The sequence below is a fragment of the Xenopus laevis genome, chromosome 6S, assembly GCF_017654675.1.
Source record: "Xenopus laevis strain J_2021 chromosome 6S, Xenopus_laevis_v10.1, whole genome shotgun sequence".
Taxonomy (NCBI): Eukaryota; Metazoa; Chordata; class Amphibia; order Anura; family Pipidae; genus Xenopus; species Xenopus laevis.
Window position 1 is genome coordinate 31,334,959 of NC_054382.1, and position 22,173 is coordinate 31,357,131.

General features: G+C 36.7%; 1 protein-coding gene across 2 annotated transcripts; it reads right to left on the bottom strand.

Annotated features, from left to right (window-relative positions):
* Positions 1–3,733: 3,733 nt before the first annotated feature.
* Positions 3,734–21,153, bottom strand: tmem196.S (transmembrane protein 196 S homeolog). Of its 2 annotated transcripts, none has more exons than XM_018269494.2 (4): positions 20,291–21,153; positions 8,008–8,064; positions 5,573–5,827; positions 3,734–3,945 (listed from the first exon to the last, which is right to left on the bottom strand). In XM_018269494.2, exons 1-4 carry the CDS (start codon positions 20,435–20,437, stop codon positions 3,892–3,894), a joined length of 513 nt encoding a protein of 170 aa, XP_018124983.1. In that variant the 5' UTR covers positions 20,438–21,153; the 3' UTR covers positions 3,734–3,891. The 2 variants fall into 2 exon arrangements, with proteins under 2 accessions (XP_018124983.1, XP_041423427.1); XM_041567493.1 differs by having other exon boundaries at positions 20,273–21,153.
* Between the last annotated feature and the right edge of the window lie 1,020 nt (positions 21,154–22,173).

Consider the following 22,173-nt stretch of genomic DNA (forward strand, 5'->3'; position numbering starts at 1 on the left):
CATTGTTTTTACCCAGTTTTTAACAGGTTCAAAAGGAAGAATGTAAAAATATGTAAAATATTGTTTATAGAAGAGCTTTAAATGCCATGAGTGCTGTAATTCACATTCACCAAACTGGATACAAAAGGGGAATACAATTACAATTAGTCACGGGCGAATTTATTCGGCAGGAAGGAATTTGAAGCGAATAAATTTGCAAAACCGCCGCGAAAATTTGTCGGCGTCAAAATAAAATGTATGCCGGCTTCGCAATGTAATAACAGTTTAAGAAAGAGTATTACATTGTGAAATTAGACCTTTTATTATTATTTGTGCTAATTGTTTTGCTCTTTGGGACTTTTATTACATTCCCCCATTAATGCACAGTCAGTTGTTATGTAAAGTACATGTATGTCCAGTTGTTGGTACATGCTGTGTACTGAAACTACACTAATGTCCATTCCAAATTTTTTAAAGATTCATGGAAAAAATAGAAATTTGATTGTTAATGGGCTCTGCGATGTCAGTTTAATCAAATCATTAAAAATCGATGCTATAGGAGTTATTTACTAAATTTACAAAAATTGTAAATAATTCGTGAATTTTCTTATAAAATCAGACTCAGAAATTTATTAAACCCTGAGGATGGAAAAGTCTGAATCTGAAAATCCGCCATCTCAGACCTGTCGAGGTTACATATAAGTCAATGGGAGAAGTCCCACTGATTTTTTGATGTGCGCTGGGTTTTGTGCAATACCCCAAAGTTTTCAGGTGAAAATTCAGAAACAAACATGAAATTCGTGGAAATCGGATGAAAAAATCCAAAAAAACTTGAAAATCTGATTTTTTCCTGCAAAGTAAATTTTTGGGAAAATGTAATCATAAATAAGCGTAAAAAACCAGAGCGGATTTGATCGGAGTTTGTAGCAGAAAATATTGAGATAAATTCGGACTTTGATAAATAACCCACTAAGGGGCACATTTACTAAGCTCGAGTGAAGGATTCGAAGTAAAAAAATTTGAATTTCGAAGGTTTTTTTGGGTACTTTGACCATCGAATAGGCTACTTCGACCTTCGACTAAGACTTCGAATCGAACGATTCGAACTAAAAATCGGTAGACTATTCGACCATTCGATAGTCATAGTACTGTCTCTTTAAAAAAAACTTCGACTACCTACTTTGGCACTTTAAACCAACCGAGCTACAATGTTAGCCTATGGGGACCTTCCCCATAAGCTTTCTAAGCTTTTTTTGATCGAAGGAAAATCCTTCGATCGATGGATTAAATTCCTTCGAATCATTCGATTTCGTTCGATCTAAGTATTTGCGGTAAATCCTTCGACTTCGATATTCGAAGTCGAAGGATTTTACTTTGATGGTCGAATATCGAGGGTTAATTAACCCTCGATATTCGACCCATAGTAAATGTGCCCCTAAATGTCTAAGCCTTCAATATGTTAGATCCGCAAAAGAATAACTGATCTGAGAAGTTGAATCCCAGAAAAGGCTAGAAATGATGTTTATTATATTGCCAATTTCTTTTTAGTTAATTCAGATATATTAATATACAGTTTATTCATCTATATGCCTCATAAATTTGCCTTAAAGTTTACAAACATCTAGCAATACTAACAGTATATATCCTTTTCATTCATTTTTGCTGTTGCTTGTGCATTTAAAAACCATAAGTTCGCAGCCAATAAATATCTAAATGTCTAAATTATCAGCAGTATTTAGAGATCCCTTTCATACAAAGGCTTAGTAAAATATTAGTTTAAAAAAAGGACAAAAATGAAAAGTTATAATTACATTAATCCATTTTCAAAAAACAATTTTATTTTATTATTTTTTACATAAAATGCATCTGTTCTTTTTATATTGCATAAATAACAAAAAAATATTTATCCAGCAGATCGAGAAATACAATGTCATCTTTAACAGTATTGCAACAATCCTTTTTTTGTTTTACAAAATATACAGTACTTCATTCTCAGTCTCAAGATATATATATACAGTGTTCTGACATTTATACAGTGTTTGGTTTCCTGTTCAGCATTCTTAGCATATGAATGACAAAAACTTTATAATCGCATTGCTTTGCTTACTAAATAAAGGTCTTACAGGTCTTTGTTAAGTTAGCCTAGCATGCTCTCTTTAAAAAATAACTTTGTGCATAATTTTAAAGTCCTTAAAGGAACAGTAACACCTAGGTGGGTTATTTATCAAGGTCCGAATTTATCTCAATATTTCTAATATCAAACTTCCTGAACTTACCTTATTTATGATGAAAAAAGCCCGAAAAATAGGGTCGGGCAAACTTCGGAGCTTTCCCTGAAAACTCTGAATTATTCAGAGTTTTCCGCAAAAAAATGAGTTTTTTCCGTGGAAACCCAGAAATTATCGGATATCGGTACGGACATTGGCGCAGATGCTGGAACCTTCCCCATCGACTCATACAGGACCTCGAGAGCTTTTAGATGCCGGGATTTCGGATTCGGAGTTTTTAGGCCATCGAACTTTAATAAATCTCAAAAAATTTCATTTTTTTTGCCACAAATTATTCAAGGTTCGGATATTCGAAACTTGATAAATAACCCCCTTAGAAATGAAAATGTAGTGTTGCCCTGCAATGTTAAAACTGGTGTATTGGCTTCAGAAACTCTACTATACTTTATATAACAAGCTGCTGTGTAGCAATGGGGCAGCCATTCAAGCACAGAATACACAGTAGATAACAGATAAGCTGTGTAGAATCCCATTGTATACTACAGAGCTTATCTGTGATCAGCTGTGTAACCTGTGCCTTTTCTCCTTTTTATCAGCTTTGGATGGCTGCCCAGATGGCTACACAACACTTTGTTTATATAAACTATTGTAGAGTTTCAGAAACAAACACTCCCGTTGTACCAATACAGCACAACAGTACATTATATTTTCATTAATTTAAAAAAACTTTACTTTTTTGGTGTTACTGTTCCTTTAAATGTAATTGGAATATGGAATAATGGTGGTTTTTTTTGGAAATTCAGCATCCCTTACTGGAAGTTAAGCTTGAAATGCTAAGAACTAAAAGGAGTACCGTATATACTCGAGTATAAGCCGAGTTTTTCAGCATCCAAAATGTGCTGAAAAAGTCTACCTCGGCTTATACTCGAGTCAGTGGGCAGTAGCTGAGATTGCAGTCACTTTTAATCATTCCTATACCAACAGTTCGCTTGGGGAGATACTGCAATATCACACAGCGCCCTCTGTTGGTTATATGAAAGAATAACAGTGACTGCAATATCACACAGCGCCCTCTGTTGGTTATATGAAAGAATAACAGTGCGCCCTCTGTTGGTTATATGAAAGATTAACAGTGACTGCAATATCACACAGCGCCCTCTGTTGGTTATATGAAAGAATAACAGTGCGCCCTCTGTTGGTTACATGAAAGATTAACAGTGACTGCAATATCACACAGCGCCCTCTGTTGGTTATATGAAGGATTAACAGTGATGGCAATATCACACAGCGCCTTCTGTTGGTTATATGAAAGATTAACAGGGATGGCAATATCACACAGCACCCTCTGCAAATGGTAGTGGGACAGTGGGAAAATGCACACAGTAATCCGTTTGGCAATTCTCTGTCACCATCAACTTTGCAAAGAATTCCGGTTGATCGCTGGGGGGGTCGCTTTGGCAGAATTTGCGCTGCTGGGAGACAGCGCTGTAGTTGTGTCTAGGCTTATACTCGAATCAATAAGTTTTCCAAGTTTTCGTAGGTAAAATTAGGTACCTCAGCTTATACTCGGGTTGGCTTATACTCGAGTATATATGGTAGTATCTGTGTTTGACGTGTTATTTGGTGATTCTAATACTAGTCATCTTTATTAAACATTATTGTTTATATGCATGAAGATTTTTGTTTAAACTCTCCCATTTAATGCAAGCTGTCCTCCATTGGCAATATTTTCCGTGTCCTGATGAAACAAACAGAAAAATATTTCACATTAGAATTGTGGGCAGTATAGTACTTATTAGAGAAGAAATTAAATGTGGGAAATTTAACTGAACGTTTAGTATGATGTAGATTGTAGAGAAACCAGAATATAGATATTCAGAAACCATTTGAACTGGATTTCATTTTTTATTATTTGTGTTTTTTTTTAGCTATTTAACTTTTTATTCAGCAGCTCTCCAGTTTGCAATTTCAACAATTCCATTGCTAGGGTCCAAATAACCGTAGCAACCATGCATTGATTTGATTAAGATACTGGGATATGATTAGGAAAGAACCTGAATAGAAAGATGAGAAATTGAAAGTAGCTGGAATCAGTGACCGCCCATTTGAAAGACAAATAATTCAAAAACTATAAAAAAATAAGGACAATTAAAAAGCTGCTTAGAATTAGCCATTCTATAACATTCTAAAAGTTACCATAAAGGTGAACCACCTCTTTAATAATAAATATATTTTATTTCATCATGATGACAATGAGCAGCAATGATTTACTTTTTTCAGTACAGGCACCTGTATCTGCACCGAACTGAGGAGTTTTTTCCCCATTTGTGGAAGCAGAGGTAGAAAGACAAGAGGCTTCTCACAAAACAAATATGGGGCAGATTTATCAAGGGTCGAATTGAAAATTCGAATTTGAATTTTCAATTTTTTGTATGGTCAAAACTGTAAAAATTCGACTAGAGAGTTATTTAAATTCGATGCGAGTTTTTTAAAAAAATCAAATGAGATTTTTGAGATTTAACATACCCTGGCCCTTTAAGAACTCAAATTCGACTATTAGCTACCTAAAACCTGCTGAATTGCTGTTTAAATCAAAAGGAGAGGTCCAGGGATCAATTTTGAGTTGTTTGCAGCCTTCCTGACATTCAAGTTTTTTTGGGAGGGAAAAACTCGAATAGAGTTTTTAAAATTTGAATCGAATTTGATTCAAATTTGATCCAAGTTGAAAAAATTTAATTTTCTATTTATGGAATTTATGGGAGTTTTTAAAAACATGAATTCGAAATTCGACCTTTGATAAATGTGCCTCCCTGTATTAATTGACTTAGTGGGCTATATAATTTTCATTTTTGATTAATCAAGAAATATCCCCAAGAGACAGAGTTCTTCTAGTGAGTAGTTGTAGGAATGGACATGGGGCAGGTATCCATTAATCTATTAATTATCTATTACTCTATTAATACCTATGGGGGAAAATGGAACTCAATTATAAGAAAAGTTTCTCCTCAAATTGAATATTGTCTATAAGTTTTCATATAAACCATCTAATTATATAATACTTTCACTTGCCTTTTTCCATTGAGTGAACTGTGTTACTTTTCTGTCCCATGATTTAGTTTCATTTGGTTTGTCCCTTTCTGAATATGTCTGGTGGTGCTGTAACTAATGGTGGGGGAGTAGCCGCCAGTTCTATACTGATGCCTCCCGCAGTCCTTTGACAAAAGCTCTATTTGTTCTTATTTAAAAGACTTGCAATTACATTATTCAAAATTGTTAGCATTTAAAGACTAATGAAAGCATCTCAAAGTGACATAAGTAGTAGTAGTTGTTAGCTTTGGCAGCTTTCGTTTGATCCTAAGCCTTACCTTTTCTGTCATTTCATGAGAGTGGTGAAGTGAATGTTCCCTTTCCAAAAACATTCTCCTTTGTTCATAGCTGGCCAGGCGGCATGTTAACCACGTGGAAATGGTGCAGCAACAGATTCCTATGCATGCGAGTGACATGGATGCAATGTACAAGGAATAAAGGGATGATGATCTCTTGTTCAGCGCACGTAGAAACTGAATATTTAATATCCCTCCAATCAGGCCACAGATACAGCAGGCTGAAAACAGAATCATCTGGAAAATTAAAACAAAAAGAGGTGTCATATTCTTTTATTCCCTTATTAGTAAGATTCACCTGAACCCGATTTTCTGTTCTGTGTGGAATAGATTCTTGTTCTGTTGCTGACTAATGCAGTGGATTCACAATATTGCTATAGACTATAGTCCACAAAGAATTGGATGCCACCTATGACTGTTTGAAAAAAGACACAAAGCTCCTGATAAGAAAGTTTAGTTTTAAATACAACTATCAAAGAAATGTAAGCCTTAATTGGTGCCCATTACTGAATACAAACTTGTTAATACAGTACAATATGTTGTTATAATCAGGAAAAATGGCAGTGGAAGAAATGCTGATGCCGCCCTGTGTGTGTAATAACTGGCATGAGTAGGATCCACCAGTTAGAGTCCTGTATCGGGTCGTGTACCAATAGAATACCCACAAGGTTGTTGGGTTTTGGGTGGAAAGACAACTGTCCCCTGACAATGCAGGCTGTCTTTGGGTACCCTACCTGGGTACTCAGGCCGATTGCGGGCTGCATTCCCCCCAACCTATTGTTAGAGCTCTGCAGTTAAATGTAACTATTTCCCCAGACCTGGTTGATCTGCCTCAAGTGATGTCACTTCCGTCCACCAGTGATGTCACTTCGCTGGTCCTGGGTCCGGCCTAAAATTAGGGCACTGCTGGTAGGTGCCCTAATTCTAGGCCAGAAGGGGGGCCAGCAGGTTCAGGTTCGGCTCTTGCCTAGCGGGTCTGGGTTTGGCACTGGTCTGTCCAACTGGACCTGCTCAGGACTCTACCACCAGTCATTGTGTACACTTAATGGATTTAGGCAAGAAAATACACACTTGAACTGGGGGGCAGTCTAGGAATCAAAGGGACTAGACAGAACTTCAATGGGTTAAGGAATAGGCTTTCTAATTTGCAAATGCTCTTGACCAGGACATGGCTGGAGGAAACACAGCAAGGGGGTTATTTATCCGAAAAGTTTTCACAATTTTCTGAAAACTACTCTGACCCAATCCACACAGACTCCCCCCCCCCATTTATCAATAATTTTTCACAAAAACCTCTGACTTTTTTCGAGTTTGATGCCCGAAAACCACAAAATAATATTTTTTGATTATTGAACGAAACACAACTTGCCAGGTCTGAGTTGGAGTACTTTTTTTTTTGGATTTTTAAAAATTAGCTTGCAGTAAAAACGGTAAAACCTGGTCCCTTTGTAAAATGTATAATTAAGCAATAGAATTCTTAATGAATCAGAAGAAAATTGAGTGTAGGACTGGCCAGATATGGGATGACTTTGACGTAGTTGGCCAGCTTAAATATATTGCAATATATGGACAAACAATCCCTGTTTTGTTTAAAGGGAAAGGCATTTTTCAGTAGCAGTATGCACAAAATGTCGCTGTCTTAAATATATTGATAATGGGTTGAGTGCAGAGGACTCTTGTATTTTTCCTGTGATGAACCATAAGATAACTTTTTCTCTTGGAATTAAATCTTTGTGAAAAAATCAATGGTGGATTGCAAAAATAGGTTGATTTTTTTTTTTTTTTTTAAAAAGGCAGCTTAGTAGGTTTTTTTTAACTTTGAAGGAATGTCATGAAAACAAGAGTTTCCGAGAAAGAGAGAAGAAACTTTTTACTTTCTAGTTGATTCTAATTTGTTGTGTGAGTGTGATTGGGGCCTTAATCTGTCAGCTCCACTGGGACTGATGTGAATGAAAAAGAATCAATAAAGTGTAGTGTTAATGTATTTTTGCTAGTGATGAGCAAATTTTTTCGCCAGGCATGGATTCACAGAGAAATTCCTCAATTTTGCCATCTGCAATTTTTTTCGTGAAACTGTGCCAATAAAAGTCCCATTGTAAAAAACAGCATTGCATTTGGACAAAAAAGTCGCCAAGACAAGAAATACGCCAATTGACTTTAATGCATTTGGAGTGATAAAAACTTGGTGCATGTGTAAAAAAAACTCAATGTGTTTTGCAAATGTTTTGCATTTTCGTGAATTTTTAAAAAATGTTGTCCATTTTTCAACGAAGCAAAACGGGACAGATTCTCTCATCACTAATTTTTGCTACATTTGTGAAACTCTGGCCCAAAGCAAGAACAAACTGTTGTCGACATATCACCAAGTTATTTGGTTTCCAGACAGAAGGCAAACTATAGATTCTTTGAACACTTACAATAAGTCCAGATTTCTTCTTGGCGCAAAAGATTCCGCACACTCCACAAATAAGAAACTGCAAGAGAGGATAAAAAGGGAGCAGTTATCCGGATAATATACATCCACTGCATTAATAATGTAAATATAGTGAATAGTGTACCCCTATTGTAAAATATAAGGATATTAGAAGTCACAGGGGCGTCCCATGACCATATAAAGGTAGGAGGCCAAAGGTCGAGTACTTTTATACAGGTAATGAAACTCCAAGGTGGCTTCTAATGTCTTCATTCAATATTCAATATTCAATAGTACAACAGGGTTTTTTTTTTATTTATTATAATACAGACATTTCAGTAAGATGACTTTACCAAGCACCGTTTATGAGGATAACATTTACAGGATATTCAATGCTCTTGTGTAATATAAGAATATTAAAATTCACCAAGGTTGAAGGCCGAGTGCTTTTATACAAGTTGTGAAATTCCAAGGTTGCACTTAATATTATTATTAATATTAATTATCATAAATTAATATTAAAATATACATGTTTTAGTTAGTTGTGTGACCCAAATGACATTACTGAGCACTGATTATAACTAATAACATCACTAAGCACCCTTTTTAAGAGTATTATTTACAGGATTTTAAGGGGCACATTTACTAAGCTCGAGTGAAGGATTCGAATATAAAAACTTTTTATAAAAAAAGTGTTTTTTTGGGTACTTCGACCATCGAATAGGCTACTACGACCTTCAACTTCAATTCGAACGATTCAAACTAAAAATCGTTCGACTATTCGACCATTCGATAGTCTAAGTACTGTCTCTTTCAAAAAAACTTCGACTACATATTTCGGCAGTTTAAACCTTCCGAGGTACAATGTTAGCCTATGGGGACCTTCCCCATCACTTTTCTAAGCTTTTTTTGATCGAAGAAAAATCATTCGACCGATCGATTAAAATCGTTAGAATCGTTCGATTCAAATCGTTCGAATCATTCGATTCGAAGGATTTTATCGTTCGATCGAAAGATTTTTAATCGATCGATCGAAGTATTTGCACTAAATCCTTCAAATTCGATATTCGAATTCGAAGGATTCAACTTCGAGGGTCGAATTCGAGGGTTAATTAACCTTCGATATTCGACCCTTGATAAATGTGCCCCTAAGTGTTAAATATTATTAAATTAATTTGTCCAGTTCACAGGTTCTCAAAGTTGTTCTTAATCTACTGCCGCTCCAAGATGGACCAGTAAGTGGATGGGATCCATCTGTGTCTTTAAATGATTTTCTGGGTGAATATGAACATTTTACATACTTACATTATTGAGGTTTGAGTATTTCAGTTCATTGTTATATATTGTTTCCCTGTCTGGGCTGATGGCAGATTATAGCTTTCTATATTGACATGGACACTGGCCCTTATATAAATCATAAATACTTGTTTAACCTCTGTAGGGGCATAAGTATAAAATGAATATGCCCCCAAAAAATCTTTCTTAGACTAGGTGCATTGTTTTTAAGATATTTTGATGAAAATATCCCTTCAAAACAGCAAAGTCTGTTTATGACAAATATATGCTATTTTGCTGAACTCCACAAATACAAACAATAAGCAAATTGAGAGAAATGTATAATTAAAAACATTCTTGTAAATATTTCTTTACAATGTATTATATATATATATATATATATATATATATATATATATATATATATATATATATATATATATATATATATATATATATATATTTATATCATCCAAAACACTTTTATTGTCCTATAGAGTCCACTAAGCAAATAGATATTGAACCAAGATCTCACCCAGTGTTGTCCTTAGACTGAACCCCTCATCCAATGCCTTGGGTGACCCCTTAGATGAATTATAGCCATTAAGACTTCTTGCAACTGCCAGCTTTTCTCAGTAAAGAATATTCATTTTTATATGGATGGCAAACTCACTGTTTTATTTTTCCCTTATTAGATCGATATTCGAATATTCAGCAGAATTTTTTTTTAGTTACTCTGCATTTATTGTTGGCTTAGAAAGTGGCTCTTGATATACATTAGCTTTGATTCAGACAGCATACTCTAGCATAGATGTAATTTCAGCAATAAATTCTATTACAAATCTCAATAATTGCTGATCATTTCTGCATTATTTAAATTGGCTCTCTTATTAACACCTGTGATATTATTCATGTTTTCACATCTGCTATTAAACAATGAATGGGTGAAACACTTGCTCTCTATTAAAGCATGGGACTTGCAATGGTTTGCACCCCAAAGTGATAAACAACTTTCCTTCTCCTTTAATGGAAAACTAAATCCTAAAAATGAATATGTCTAGAAATTCCATATTTTGTATATTGAACTTATTTAACCAGCCTAAAGGTTCAGCATCTCTATAGTAGGAATGATCCAAGACTTCAAAGCTGTGACAGGAGTTTCCCATTTTGGATTTTGTGGCACGCACATGCTCAGTGTGTTTTGAACAGCTGTTGAGAAACTAAGCTTAGGGTCAATGCAAATCAGAAAATGTGGTTTTTCTATCATATAAGCTGATGCTACAGGGCTGAATATTATATTCTGATGCTAATTATGCTGGTTTCTGTGCTGCTCTGTACCAGTAATTATTTACTAAATCTAATCAGCCTCAGCCTTATATTGTGACTTTTATATATATATATATATATATATATATATATATATATATATATATATATATATATATATATATATATATATATATATATATATTGAGTATATTGTGAGTGGGTCCCTAAGTTCAGTAAGTGACAGCAGCACAGAGCATGTGCAGTGAATCAGCAGAAAAGAAGATAGGGAGCTACTGGGGCATCTTTGGAGACATAGATCTTTAGTGCTAAAAGACTGTGGTTGCCTTGGGCTGGTACAGAAGCCCAAAACATAATGTACAACATTTCTGCCCTACTTTTTTAGTTAAGCTTTAGTTCTCCTTTAAGAAACATGGGGATGTGATATACAATGGTTGTCATAGTTATGGAAGCTGTGGATCTTTGTAACTGCATAGAGATCGGAATGTACTATGCAGCTGCTCACTGTAACAAATCCTTTACCCCCACTTTACAAGTAGTAGAACAATGTTCTGCAAAGTCACAGTAGAATTCTGTACTGTATCCCTTTGTTTTGTTTTTTTTGCTGAGCATGACGAGGTATAGAATGTTTTCACTTTGGGGCCATTAGTGTGTGATAATCCGTAATTATAATTTGGGCCAGAGCCTTTCCTATTGGCTCCTCTTTTTGGGATCTGATGAGGATTGTAATTAACTGAAAATGTTCTTGGCCTTTCTCATGATACATTTATCACTTTCTCTTGAGCATCTGACCTGGGTATATATTATAATACATTGTAATATATAGTTATATAGCTGGAGTACAGAGAGCAAATTACCAGGGAATTTACAAACTGAGCACCAGGGCATTTTCATGATACAGGATGGAGGTGATAAAGTAGCTGAGCACAGGAATATTGTTTTCTATTTGCTATTTTGCATACTACAGTTAAAGCATCCCCTAATTTTATGTATGGGTTTCTTTCTTTCTTTCTTTCTTTCTTTCTTTCTTTCTTTCTTTCTTTCTTTCTTTCTTTCTTTCTTTCTTTCTTTCTTTCTTTCTTTCTTTCTTTCTTTCTTTCTTTCCTCCTTCAGAAAGTCTCCTACAAGAGTTTCAGTAAATGCAATTACCCATTAAAAAAAGAGATGTTTTCCCAATCCTTTGACTATCTGCTGAGTGTACATCAGCACGAATCAATGAATTGTTTACATATTGATGAATCACTGGGAAATGTGCTTCAGCAGTGATTTGTTTGGAGTGCATGCTTACAAATGTTTTAAGTGCTTTCAGTAAACAGAAGCCTACCTTTAACTAATAAGATCAGATAATCCATTTCAAGTACAGTGCCATCACATCATGTTTGTACAGTACTTCTTTAGTGAGAGAGTGGAGTATGTTATTTTAACAGGTCTTCTAGAGCATGTAGATACACTCTAATATGAAGATGTATTTGATTACCCCATTAAAAAAGTAATATCCTAATTCTAACAGAGCACTTGCTTCATCAAGCAGTGCATAAAAATGTTGCATTCCTTTAATTATGTGTAACATTAGTCTTAATAGTGGGCAGAATTGTATATGATTAGTAAAATTGTGAAAGGTGACTATACCATATGTAGGGGCTTTTCCTGTAGGTGCATAACGGAGGCAACATACGATCTAAAAATGGTATACTTTGGATATGCTGTAGCAAGTAGGTACATTTCATTCTTTAAAATAAATGTTAACTGTAGAAAAAAATTGATTATTGTTAATGAGTAGAGCGATAGGGTATTTGAATTCATAAGGCATGAGCTACATATACAGCAGGTACTCCAAAGGAAACCCAGACATACACAGGAAGAATATACAAACTGCCCGTACTGTACATTGTGCAGCCTCCTTGTGCTTGCACTAATTACATCATTCACATATATTTTTTTATATTTCTAGGATTATTGGTGTATTTGTTGCTTCATAAAGCTTCGTATCATGGGACCAGGTTTCATCATTGTGGAATTGAATTTGATCCATGCACAGCATTATAGGAAAACCTATACAGAATGTTTACATGCACAACAGATTAAACATCTCCTCCCAGGATGCAACTGGATCTACATGTGACATTGTTGTACTTTGATTTAAGGGCCATACATATTTTACGCAATCATGCTTCAATATAGCACGTATATATATATATATATATATATATATATATATATATATATATATATATATATATATATACATATACACATGTGTTCAATGTCCTTAACTATAATTGCATTTATTATTAGGCAGAGCGACTTGACCTAGAAATCTTCAAGCACATCCATAAGTGATTGTAAACTCTCATTTTAATGTTACCAGTAGCAAATATATTTTAAATGTTATCCTTCAGCAGGATTGTAAAAGTTAATTTTCACATGTGGAATCCAACAGATGCAAGAACAGATGCAACAGATGCAATTGCCTGAACTGTTCTTTCTTGGCCACATCATAATCATGTATATTGCACGTGCATGCATATAACTGACATTACTTTACATACAGGGGGCACCAATGTAATATTTTAATACTGGGGTGCCCAAATAGTAGATTGGGATCTACCAGTAGACCTTTAGCTGATGATCAGTAGATCTCTAGACACTGTCACCAAACAGCGTGTCTAAATCACTCCTGTTTCATGCTTTTCATTCAGATATTTATTACGTTATGGTTACAGAAGAAATAGCTGTTTGTTATATATATATAGCAATATACATTGTCTCAAAAATCAATATACTATTTAAGTAATATTTTCAATGAAGCAGAATGCTAACAATGCTTGTATGGATGTAGATCATAATGGGACAACATCACTAAAAGTAGATCCCGCATTAGTAAATTATTTTAATATATAAAAACTTTTGATTGCTGCAGACCCCCCAGTGCACACAGCTTGTTTCTGCATGAGCGACTTGCTTACTATACCAGCCTGGACCTCATGCTGCTGCACCTCCTGTGCCTCTGACAGTTTCTCTTAGAAGAGCATTTGTATAGTGATCCAAGGCAATGACTTGACAAATTCAAATGTTTCTACTTTTTAATATAAAAATTATGACCTCTGCTTTCTTAAATGTTGCAACTTACTGAACCACTATATTCATGTTAGACAAGCAGTGGAGGCTTCCAGGAAGTCCTGTCCATATTTCCTCCAGTCAGATCATTTTTTCTGCTTCATGCATACAGAATTTTATTTTATCTACATCAACAACAACACTGTTCCTTGTAACCTGGTAACTTCCTTTATCGAGGAAAATAATTTTGATTGTAATGCTCACAAACTGCCCCGTGTACAGTACCGTTGCACCAATTAATTAAAGAAAGTAAAGGGCTATAGAAGGCCAAAATCTTCTTTTTTTATAACTTAAAATGCTGTATTCATTCACTTGACAAAGAGTCCTTTGAGACTCGAAACATGTTGTGTTGAACAATAAACACCTAATTGAGCAGTTAATCCTGCAGTCTGGATCGTTCCTTGGAAAACTTTATTTTGTGGATTGATACGTTCGCACGCACGGCGGAGGTGCATCACAAGGTTTCGATCGAAAGTTTGGTTTGCATTTGTTTGAGGTAACTAGCAACATTGATTTATTGGATTTCATTTTGGTTGTCTCTAGAACTGTCTGAAGACACTGAAGCAAATTCATAATTTTTGTCCATATTTGAAAGGCCGCACTCACATATACAGTACCATACAAAGAACCCATGTCAAGCTAAAGGTCAATAGGCAGATTTTATATATCTCTTTTATAATCCCACCATCATCACCAGGATTGGCTGACTGATGGCCACCACATTCTGACACATTCATAACCACCAGGTTCCAAGCAGATATAATATGCAAAAACTCAACACATGCAGCTGAAAAACTAAAGGCATTAGGTGAAATGTACCTGGACTCAGCATATCCCTAATAAACACCTTAGTTTAAATAGAACAGACACCGTAAACTATAGCTTAGAGGTACTATAACAGCTTTGATTCTGTAGAACAATATGTTTATAAATATAAGGCAAAAGAACAAATATATTGAATTTAACATATTTTCAAGCACTTTAAAATAATAAGCCTATACTTTGTTATGTTTGTTCTTTTCTCCTGGGGAGGTATGACCATACCTCTTCTTTGTCTTTCCCATCCACCCCTTCCCATTATTTCCATCTTCCTCCTTTTTTAAATCTTTATTTCCCTAGTTATTTGTTCTGCAAGTTTTCAGGTGACACCAATGTAATTCATCTTTATTGAAGACAAAATAATTCTATTGGTTTTATTTAATGTTCAAAGTCAAAAGACCTAAATTGGATGTCAAAATTACGGAAATACCTCTGGAAAACCCCAAGGTCCTGAGCATTCTGGATTACTGGTCCCATACCAGAACAATAACCAATAACCTTCAATTTCCGAAGTCGCCTGAAGTTGCCTCACGAGGAAACCCGGCGACTTTGGAAATCGAGGCGCCGCAAATGCATTGGCGCTAGCATTTTGTCATTATAGCAGGCGGCAGGCACGGTGAAGGCAGTTTGGGGAGATTGTCACCCCGCAGAAGAGTCAATTAGTCGCCAGGCGACTAAATCTCCCGGAATCTGCCCGTGTGCTTGAGGCCTAAAGTCTGTAGTCTCAGCCTTCCCCAAGATTATTGCTGCATATCAGGAGATAATACAGCTTAATGCTCAACTCTATTGATCCCCTGGAGCACAATAGCCTTTGAAGTGATGGCTCAGCTGAGCTTTTGAGCACTAGCATTCAGTGCCCAAACTCATTCTGGATAATGTAAGTTATGTCTGCCTCATTTGTTTACCTCTTTCTATTCTCTGAAATGCCAGAAATTGGAATGGGGCCCATTATTGTTATTGTAAGCAAAGCCACATTCCTGAGCAGGAATGTGACTGAGCAGCCATATTTTTTATCCAGAGACCCAAACATTTGCCCCTTCCTAAAAACAGTTTCAACATGTACCTTCCATATATGAGGCAGTGAATTGAAAAGCTGTTCACAGGAGCAACCATGCACCTGTATTGCCTGCTGCTCAAAAAACAATATCTATATCCTTATGGAAACCCAACTATGTACGGCATATTTCAAATAATAATAAATTGTTTTCACTATGGGTTAATCACAGTTGGTCACTAAACCCACAACAAACCAAACAAATAATTAACAAACATCTTATCATATGCATTTACATTTTTAAAAGGACCTTAACCCTTCCCCATAAAAACTTGTCCTAGGTCACCTTAAATATAACAAGTATTACATGTACCATACCTGGGCCTGAAACACTATGCATGATGGGATACTAGGATATTAAGTGACTATTGTAGGTGAGTGACTATTATAGGTCGCAAAAAGTTTTGAAGCAGCTACATGAAGGACAAGAGCACATAGCTTACCTTTTGCCTAGCTCTAATGCCGAATGTTTCTACCTTTTGTTTTTTTTTGCAGTGTATCCTATTTATTATTTGCAGATTTTACTCCAAAAACAGCACACTTTCACAGGTGTTAATAAAGAAAAGGCCTCCCTTATTGCAAAAACATGATACAAAAAGCTAATTTTGTGCTCTAGCGCACCTACTTAAGGCTATGATTAATGCGCTATAGAACGAAACTTGTAAGGCCTTATAAGAGAAGGACCGATATAATTACTTACCTGATCCCCCAGGCTGTAGCTCCTGTTAGCAGAAAACTGTACTGGCCTGGGGTACTTCTCAGTAAGCACAACATCTCAATCTTTTCCCACTTCTTCCTTCTTTGCACCAGTGTGCATGCACAATACAGTGAAAAGCTGAACTTTAAGCAAAAAGCCAGCTAATTCACTGTACTGTGTGTGCATTGGGCATGGAAGAATAAAGAAGTGGAAGCAGACGATTGTTCCATGGTGTCATGCATAGGCAATTTTCTGCTAACAGGAGCACCGGCCTGGGGTATAATAAGCTATTATAATTGCTTAACATTTAGCAATCCCCCTTGGTTTTGACTTTCCTTCTTCTTTAAGCTTCAAATAAGTTAAAAAATTGTTATTTGCATGATCCAAGTTACCAAGCAGGCCCGGACTGGCAATCTGTGGTTTCTGGCAAATGCCAGAGGGGCTGCTGTATGGTTCCATAGAAAGTTACCATATAGTGGGCTGGTAGGGGGCTGTTTGGGCTGGTAGGGGGCTCTTTGGGCCTCTGTGTACTTGGAATGGCAGGGCCTATTTTGACTCCCAGTCCAGGCCTGTTACCAAGTATACAATCATGTGGCAAAGTTTGGGAACTCCTCTCAGTCAGCATAATAATTTACTCCACTTTCAACAAAAAAAGATAACAGTGGTATTTCTTTCATTTGCCAGGAACATCTGAGTACTGGGGTGTTTTCTGAATAATGATTTTTAGTGAAGCAGTAATTAAATCAAATGTGAAAAACTGGCTGGGCAAAAATGTGGGTACCCTTTTAATTTTGCTCATTTGAATGCATGTAACTGCTCAATACTGATTACTGGCAACACAAAATTGGTGGGATTAGCTCATTAAGCCTTGAACTTCATAGGCAGGTGTGTCCATTCATGAGAAAAGGTACAGAATTTGAGGTGGCCAATTGCATGTTCTGCTTCTGTTTGACTCTCTTCTAAAGAGTGATAGCATGGGATCCTCAAAGCAACGCTCAAAAGATCTGAAAACAAAGATTGATCAGTATCATGGTTTAGGGGAAGGCTACAAAAACCTATCTCAGAGGTTTAACTGAAAGGAATGTAATCAGGAAATGGAAGGCCACAGGAACAGTTTCTGTAAGACCCATGTCTGGCAGGCCAAGAAAAATACAGGAGTGGCATATGCGGAGGATTGTGAGAATGGTTACAACAAAAAAGATCACCTCCAAAGACCTGCAAGAACATCTTGCTGCAAATGGTGTATCTGTACATCGTTCTACAATTCAGCGCAATTTGCACAAAGAACATCAGTATGGCAGGGCGATGAGAAAGAAGCCCTTTCTGCACATGCAAAAACTCATTTAGACAAGCCGCGGTCATTTTGGAACAAAGTGCTTTAGACTAATGAGACAAAAATTTAGTTATTTGGTCAAAACAAAAAGCGCTTTGCTTGGCAGAAGAAGAACACTGCATTCCAAGAAAAACACCTGCTACCTACTGTCAAATTTGGTGGAGGTTCCATCATGCTGTGAGGCTGTGTGGCTAGTTCAGTGACTGGGGCCCCTGTTAAAGTTGAGGGTTGGATGAATTCAACCCAATATCAACAAATTCTTCAGGATAATGTTCAAGCATCAGTCACAAAGTTGAAGTTAAGCAGGGGTTGGATATTCCAACAAGTCAATGACCCTAAACACACTTCGAAATCTACAAAGACATTTATGCAGAGGGAGTACAATATTCTGGAATGGCCGTCACAGTCCCCTGACTTGAATATCATGGAAAATCTATAGGATGATTTGAAGCAGGCTGTCCATGCTCGGCAGCCATCAAATGTAACTGAACTGGAGAGATTTTGTATGGACGAATGGCCAAAAATACCGCCATCCAGAATCCAGGCACTCATTAAAGGCTATAGGAGGCGTATAGACAGGGCTGGATTTACATAGTGGGCGCCCCTAGGCCCATTGCCGTTCGCCCCCCCCCCCCCTGTCCGCTCCAGGAGGACAGGAGCAATGGGTATTGGTGCATAGGAAATCCAAAAAATGATTGTATCTCCAGCGCATCCCCAGTGTTTTTGAACCAATGTGTGTGTAGTTGGACAGCATGCCGCCCCCCTAAAATCCTGCTGCCCTAGGCCCGGGCCTAGGTGGCCTTTCCACAAATCCGTGCCTGCGTATAGAGGTTGTTACATTTGCAAAAGGAAGCTAAGTATTGATGCAATATCTCTGTTGAGGTGCCCACATTTATGCACCTGTTTAATTTTATTTTGATGCATATTGCATATTTTCTGTTCATCCAATAAACTTTATGTCACTGCTGAAATACTACTGTTTCCATAAGGCATGTTAGGACGTTGTTACTGAAAGGTCAGCCAATGATAAACAAAACTCCAAAGAATTAAGAGGGGTTCCCAAACTTTTTCATATGACTATGTGTTTAGAATTATAATGGAAGCATAGATTTTTGAGACCCCTGTTCGATGGCATAACCAATATGGGAACAGGGAATTTTTAAACTACTGAGAAAGAAAAAGAGGAGCTCAGTTGTAGTGATGGGTGAATTTTTGGCATTTTGCTTCGCCGAAAAATTTGCGAAATTCACGAAACAACGAAAAATCTGCGAAACTTTGCCGGCATCATTTTTTTTGATGCTGACGAATTTTTGCGGCAGTTCCGCAAATTTATTTGCCGGCGGTGAATCGCGGGAATTCGCGACAAATTTGCACCTGCCGAATAAATTCGCCTATCACTACTCAGTTTTTAGGTCACGAACTCTTCACACAAGAGACCAAATCAGGCAAGACACCAAACCTATCTTTTAAGCTCTACAGGGCAGGGAGTTACTGCAGTGCAAAAAAAGTCTATGTTCATAGGTATTTAGATATTAATGGCTAATTATAATGCAGAAACCAACTATAGATGTTTTGATAGACAGTTGTAACAAAGCCAGATGTCTCTAATTTCAAACTAGCTTATATCTTCATTTGTCCAATAGTGTATAGAGTATCCTTAGCCCTGATATACTGTACCTTGCAAAACCTGTATCAAAAAACACATTACAGTGTGTATAATTCCATAAGCAAAGATGATAATGAACATGTTATTATTTCAAATCATTTTTGGTGTGTAGCTAATGACAAGGCTAGATTATGGCAAATAAGGAAATGATTTTGCTGATCTAAGCACTATCATGACAGTTATGCACTTATGTAAGCCATAGAAACCTTCCATGATACCTCTAGCGTTGCACTGTATAATAATGATACACATGCATATTTCCCACCAGTTCTAATTTACTCTGCTATTTTTATTTACAAAAACATTCTACAAGGCTTTACTAACAAGAGAAGATCTAATGACGAACTGCTATGTATTTTCTGTTTTTTTAGTGTGGCGTACCCATCATGCCACAGTGTTTTGCACGTTTAATATATTTAGCATTTCAGGCTTGGTGCCAGAGCTATTTATGGTAGTTCAGCCACAAACAGTGGAGCTGTGTTTGCATTCTCATTCAGGCTGCAATATTATGAGACAACCATACAGAAAGCATTTTAGAAATGACATGAAATCACATTGATTTAGTTAAGCCCTGAACTCCTGCTGAACTAATCACTGAAAGCCCTGCCTGCATTACGGCATTTGATGAACATGTCACTTCCAATGTCTCTGATAATAGATGTCTGTAATGACATGATGAATGATGTGCAGCCTGAGGAAACAAATGGGAAGCTTCCTCTATTGAAAATCTTTCAGTAATCCCTTGATTTGCATCATCGGCCCTTTTTCTTTCCTTAGCAGAAAGCATTAGCTGCGTGGGATACTCTGTTGACTCAGATCAGGGAGCATAATGTAACCATGCTGCCCACTATTTCATTCAGGGGCAAACAACAGTCGGTACGAACTACACAGACACTCCACATGGACTCACATTCCTGCCACACAGACTCACAGAGCCCTCGCCTTGATGCAACACTTGCCTAAGTCTGTCAGGTTGCTGCTAAACAGTAAATAATTAAATAGAGTGAAATGGCTAACGTACACACGCCCCGCTCCATACCGGAGAAGAGTCTCCCAGCTGCGGCTTCTGCTCCATTCTGACTCTGAAGAAAGTGACAGCTCCCACGGCCACACTGGACAAGCCCAGCCCTATCTCCAGCACAGACAGCACCAAGAGACTTCCAATGATCTGCCCGCTGGTACACATACTGTTCTGGTCATCATTCCTTCCAGGTTAATGAGGGAAAACCATTAACCTCTTTTTTATTTCCCTACCGTCTTCAGCTTAGGCTCTTTCCCAAACTTTTCTTGCAGCTGAGCATTTCCACATTTCACTTAAAATGAAGCCGACACTTTGCAAATCAACTCCCGGAGCAGTAATGTAAGTGAGGAAAGGACAAATGGCTTTACCAGGAGAGGTGGACAGATCAGTGTAGGCTGGAGGTTCGTTCCCCTTGCGAAGAAGTGGCTGCGCTGTCTAAGGTGCTGAACAGTTCTAATTCGCTGGGTTGCTTTGCTTTCATTTAGGCAGCCTTATTTCAATTGCCTTTGACATGCTCAAGATAGTAACCTGATGAGATGTGTTCCAGACTGCATATGCATGAGCACAGAGCTACGCTGGGTCCTAAAGGCAGCTACCGAGGACTTTGATACTGGATACGACTGCACTTAAATACACACACAGTCCATTCCCAGTTGCTAAATGCTGAATATGCTGCCTTAAATAATTTTTCATTGCATTACATCCCCAGGGGCCCAACTGTTAAATAAGCACTTTTTAATATAATCTTCCTTTATGATCATATATAAAACACATTAAAAATATTTATTGTAGTTATGCAATTTTCCAACTGACAGGCACTAAATCAGGGGTGCCCAAAAGGTACATCGGGATCTACCAGTAGACCTTTAACCGGTGATCAGTAGATCTCAAGACTCTTGTCTAAATCACCCTTCTGTTTTATTCTTTTCATTCAGATATTTATCATAATATAATAATAATATAGTATAAATAATTAAATTCTTAAATATAGCAACACAACTTTTCCCATAATTCAATATAATGTTTAAGTAATATATTTCATGGAACAGAATGCTAACAATGCTATTATAGATGTAGATCATAATGGGACAACATCACTAAAAGTAGACCCCACATAATAAAGTATGGGCACTCCTGCACTAAATCCTGCATTTCTTATTTATGCTTCTTTTTAGCGCACTTAATTGCCCAAACCAGCCTTGAATATTGCAAAACTCAGATGTTGATTTATTTGCTAATTTCTTAGTCCAGAGCTGAATCTTTTCTGATAAATAAACCGTCTAGCAGCCCTTCTTTAAGCTTCTTTATTTTAGCTTTTTATGACTGTTTTCTTTATATGTATGCTGAAACAGAGGGACAATTATTTGGACAAGTCAAATATTTGCCCTGAGGCATCCAGCCTCTAATGAGGGTATGTGATGAAAGTGATAAACTTTAAAAAAACTCTACATATAATATTTTTCATACTGTAGTTCCTACATGTTCCTACATGTTATTCCTGGTTATATACACAGGGCAAAATCTAAAATGCCAACTTTGTTTTATCTGGAGGTGGAGACACTTGAAACCCCTATATTAAATGCACACACAGCACAAACTGTGTGAATTGCATGTACAGTATGTAATGAGTTTTACCACATCTTTTATACAAACTTTATACAAACTTTAAATATCCCAGTAGCCTTTAACAAAGATGTATGGTGACAAAGTTAAGATCAAGTACAAGGATTTGTTTTTTTTAGAACTGAATTTAAACAAATCAGTCAAACAATGTTGTTGAAAAAAATTGTTTGTTTGAACGGTAGAGAATGGGAAATGGCATTGCTGGTGTTCATTGCTCTCTGGATAACAAGTCCTGGATGATTTTTTTCATTTGTTAAAGCTGGAAACATATGACGTGT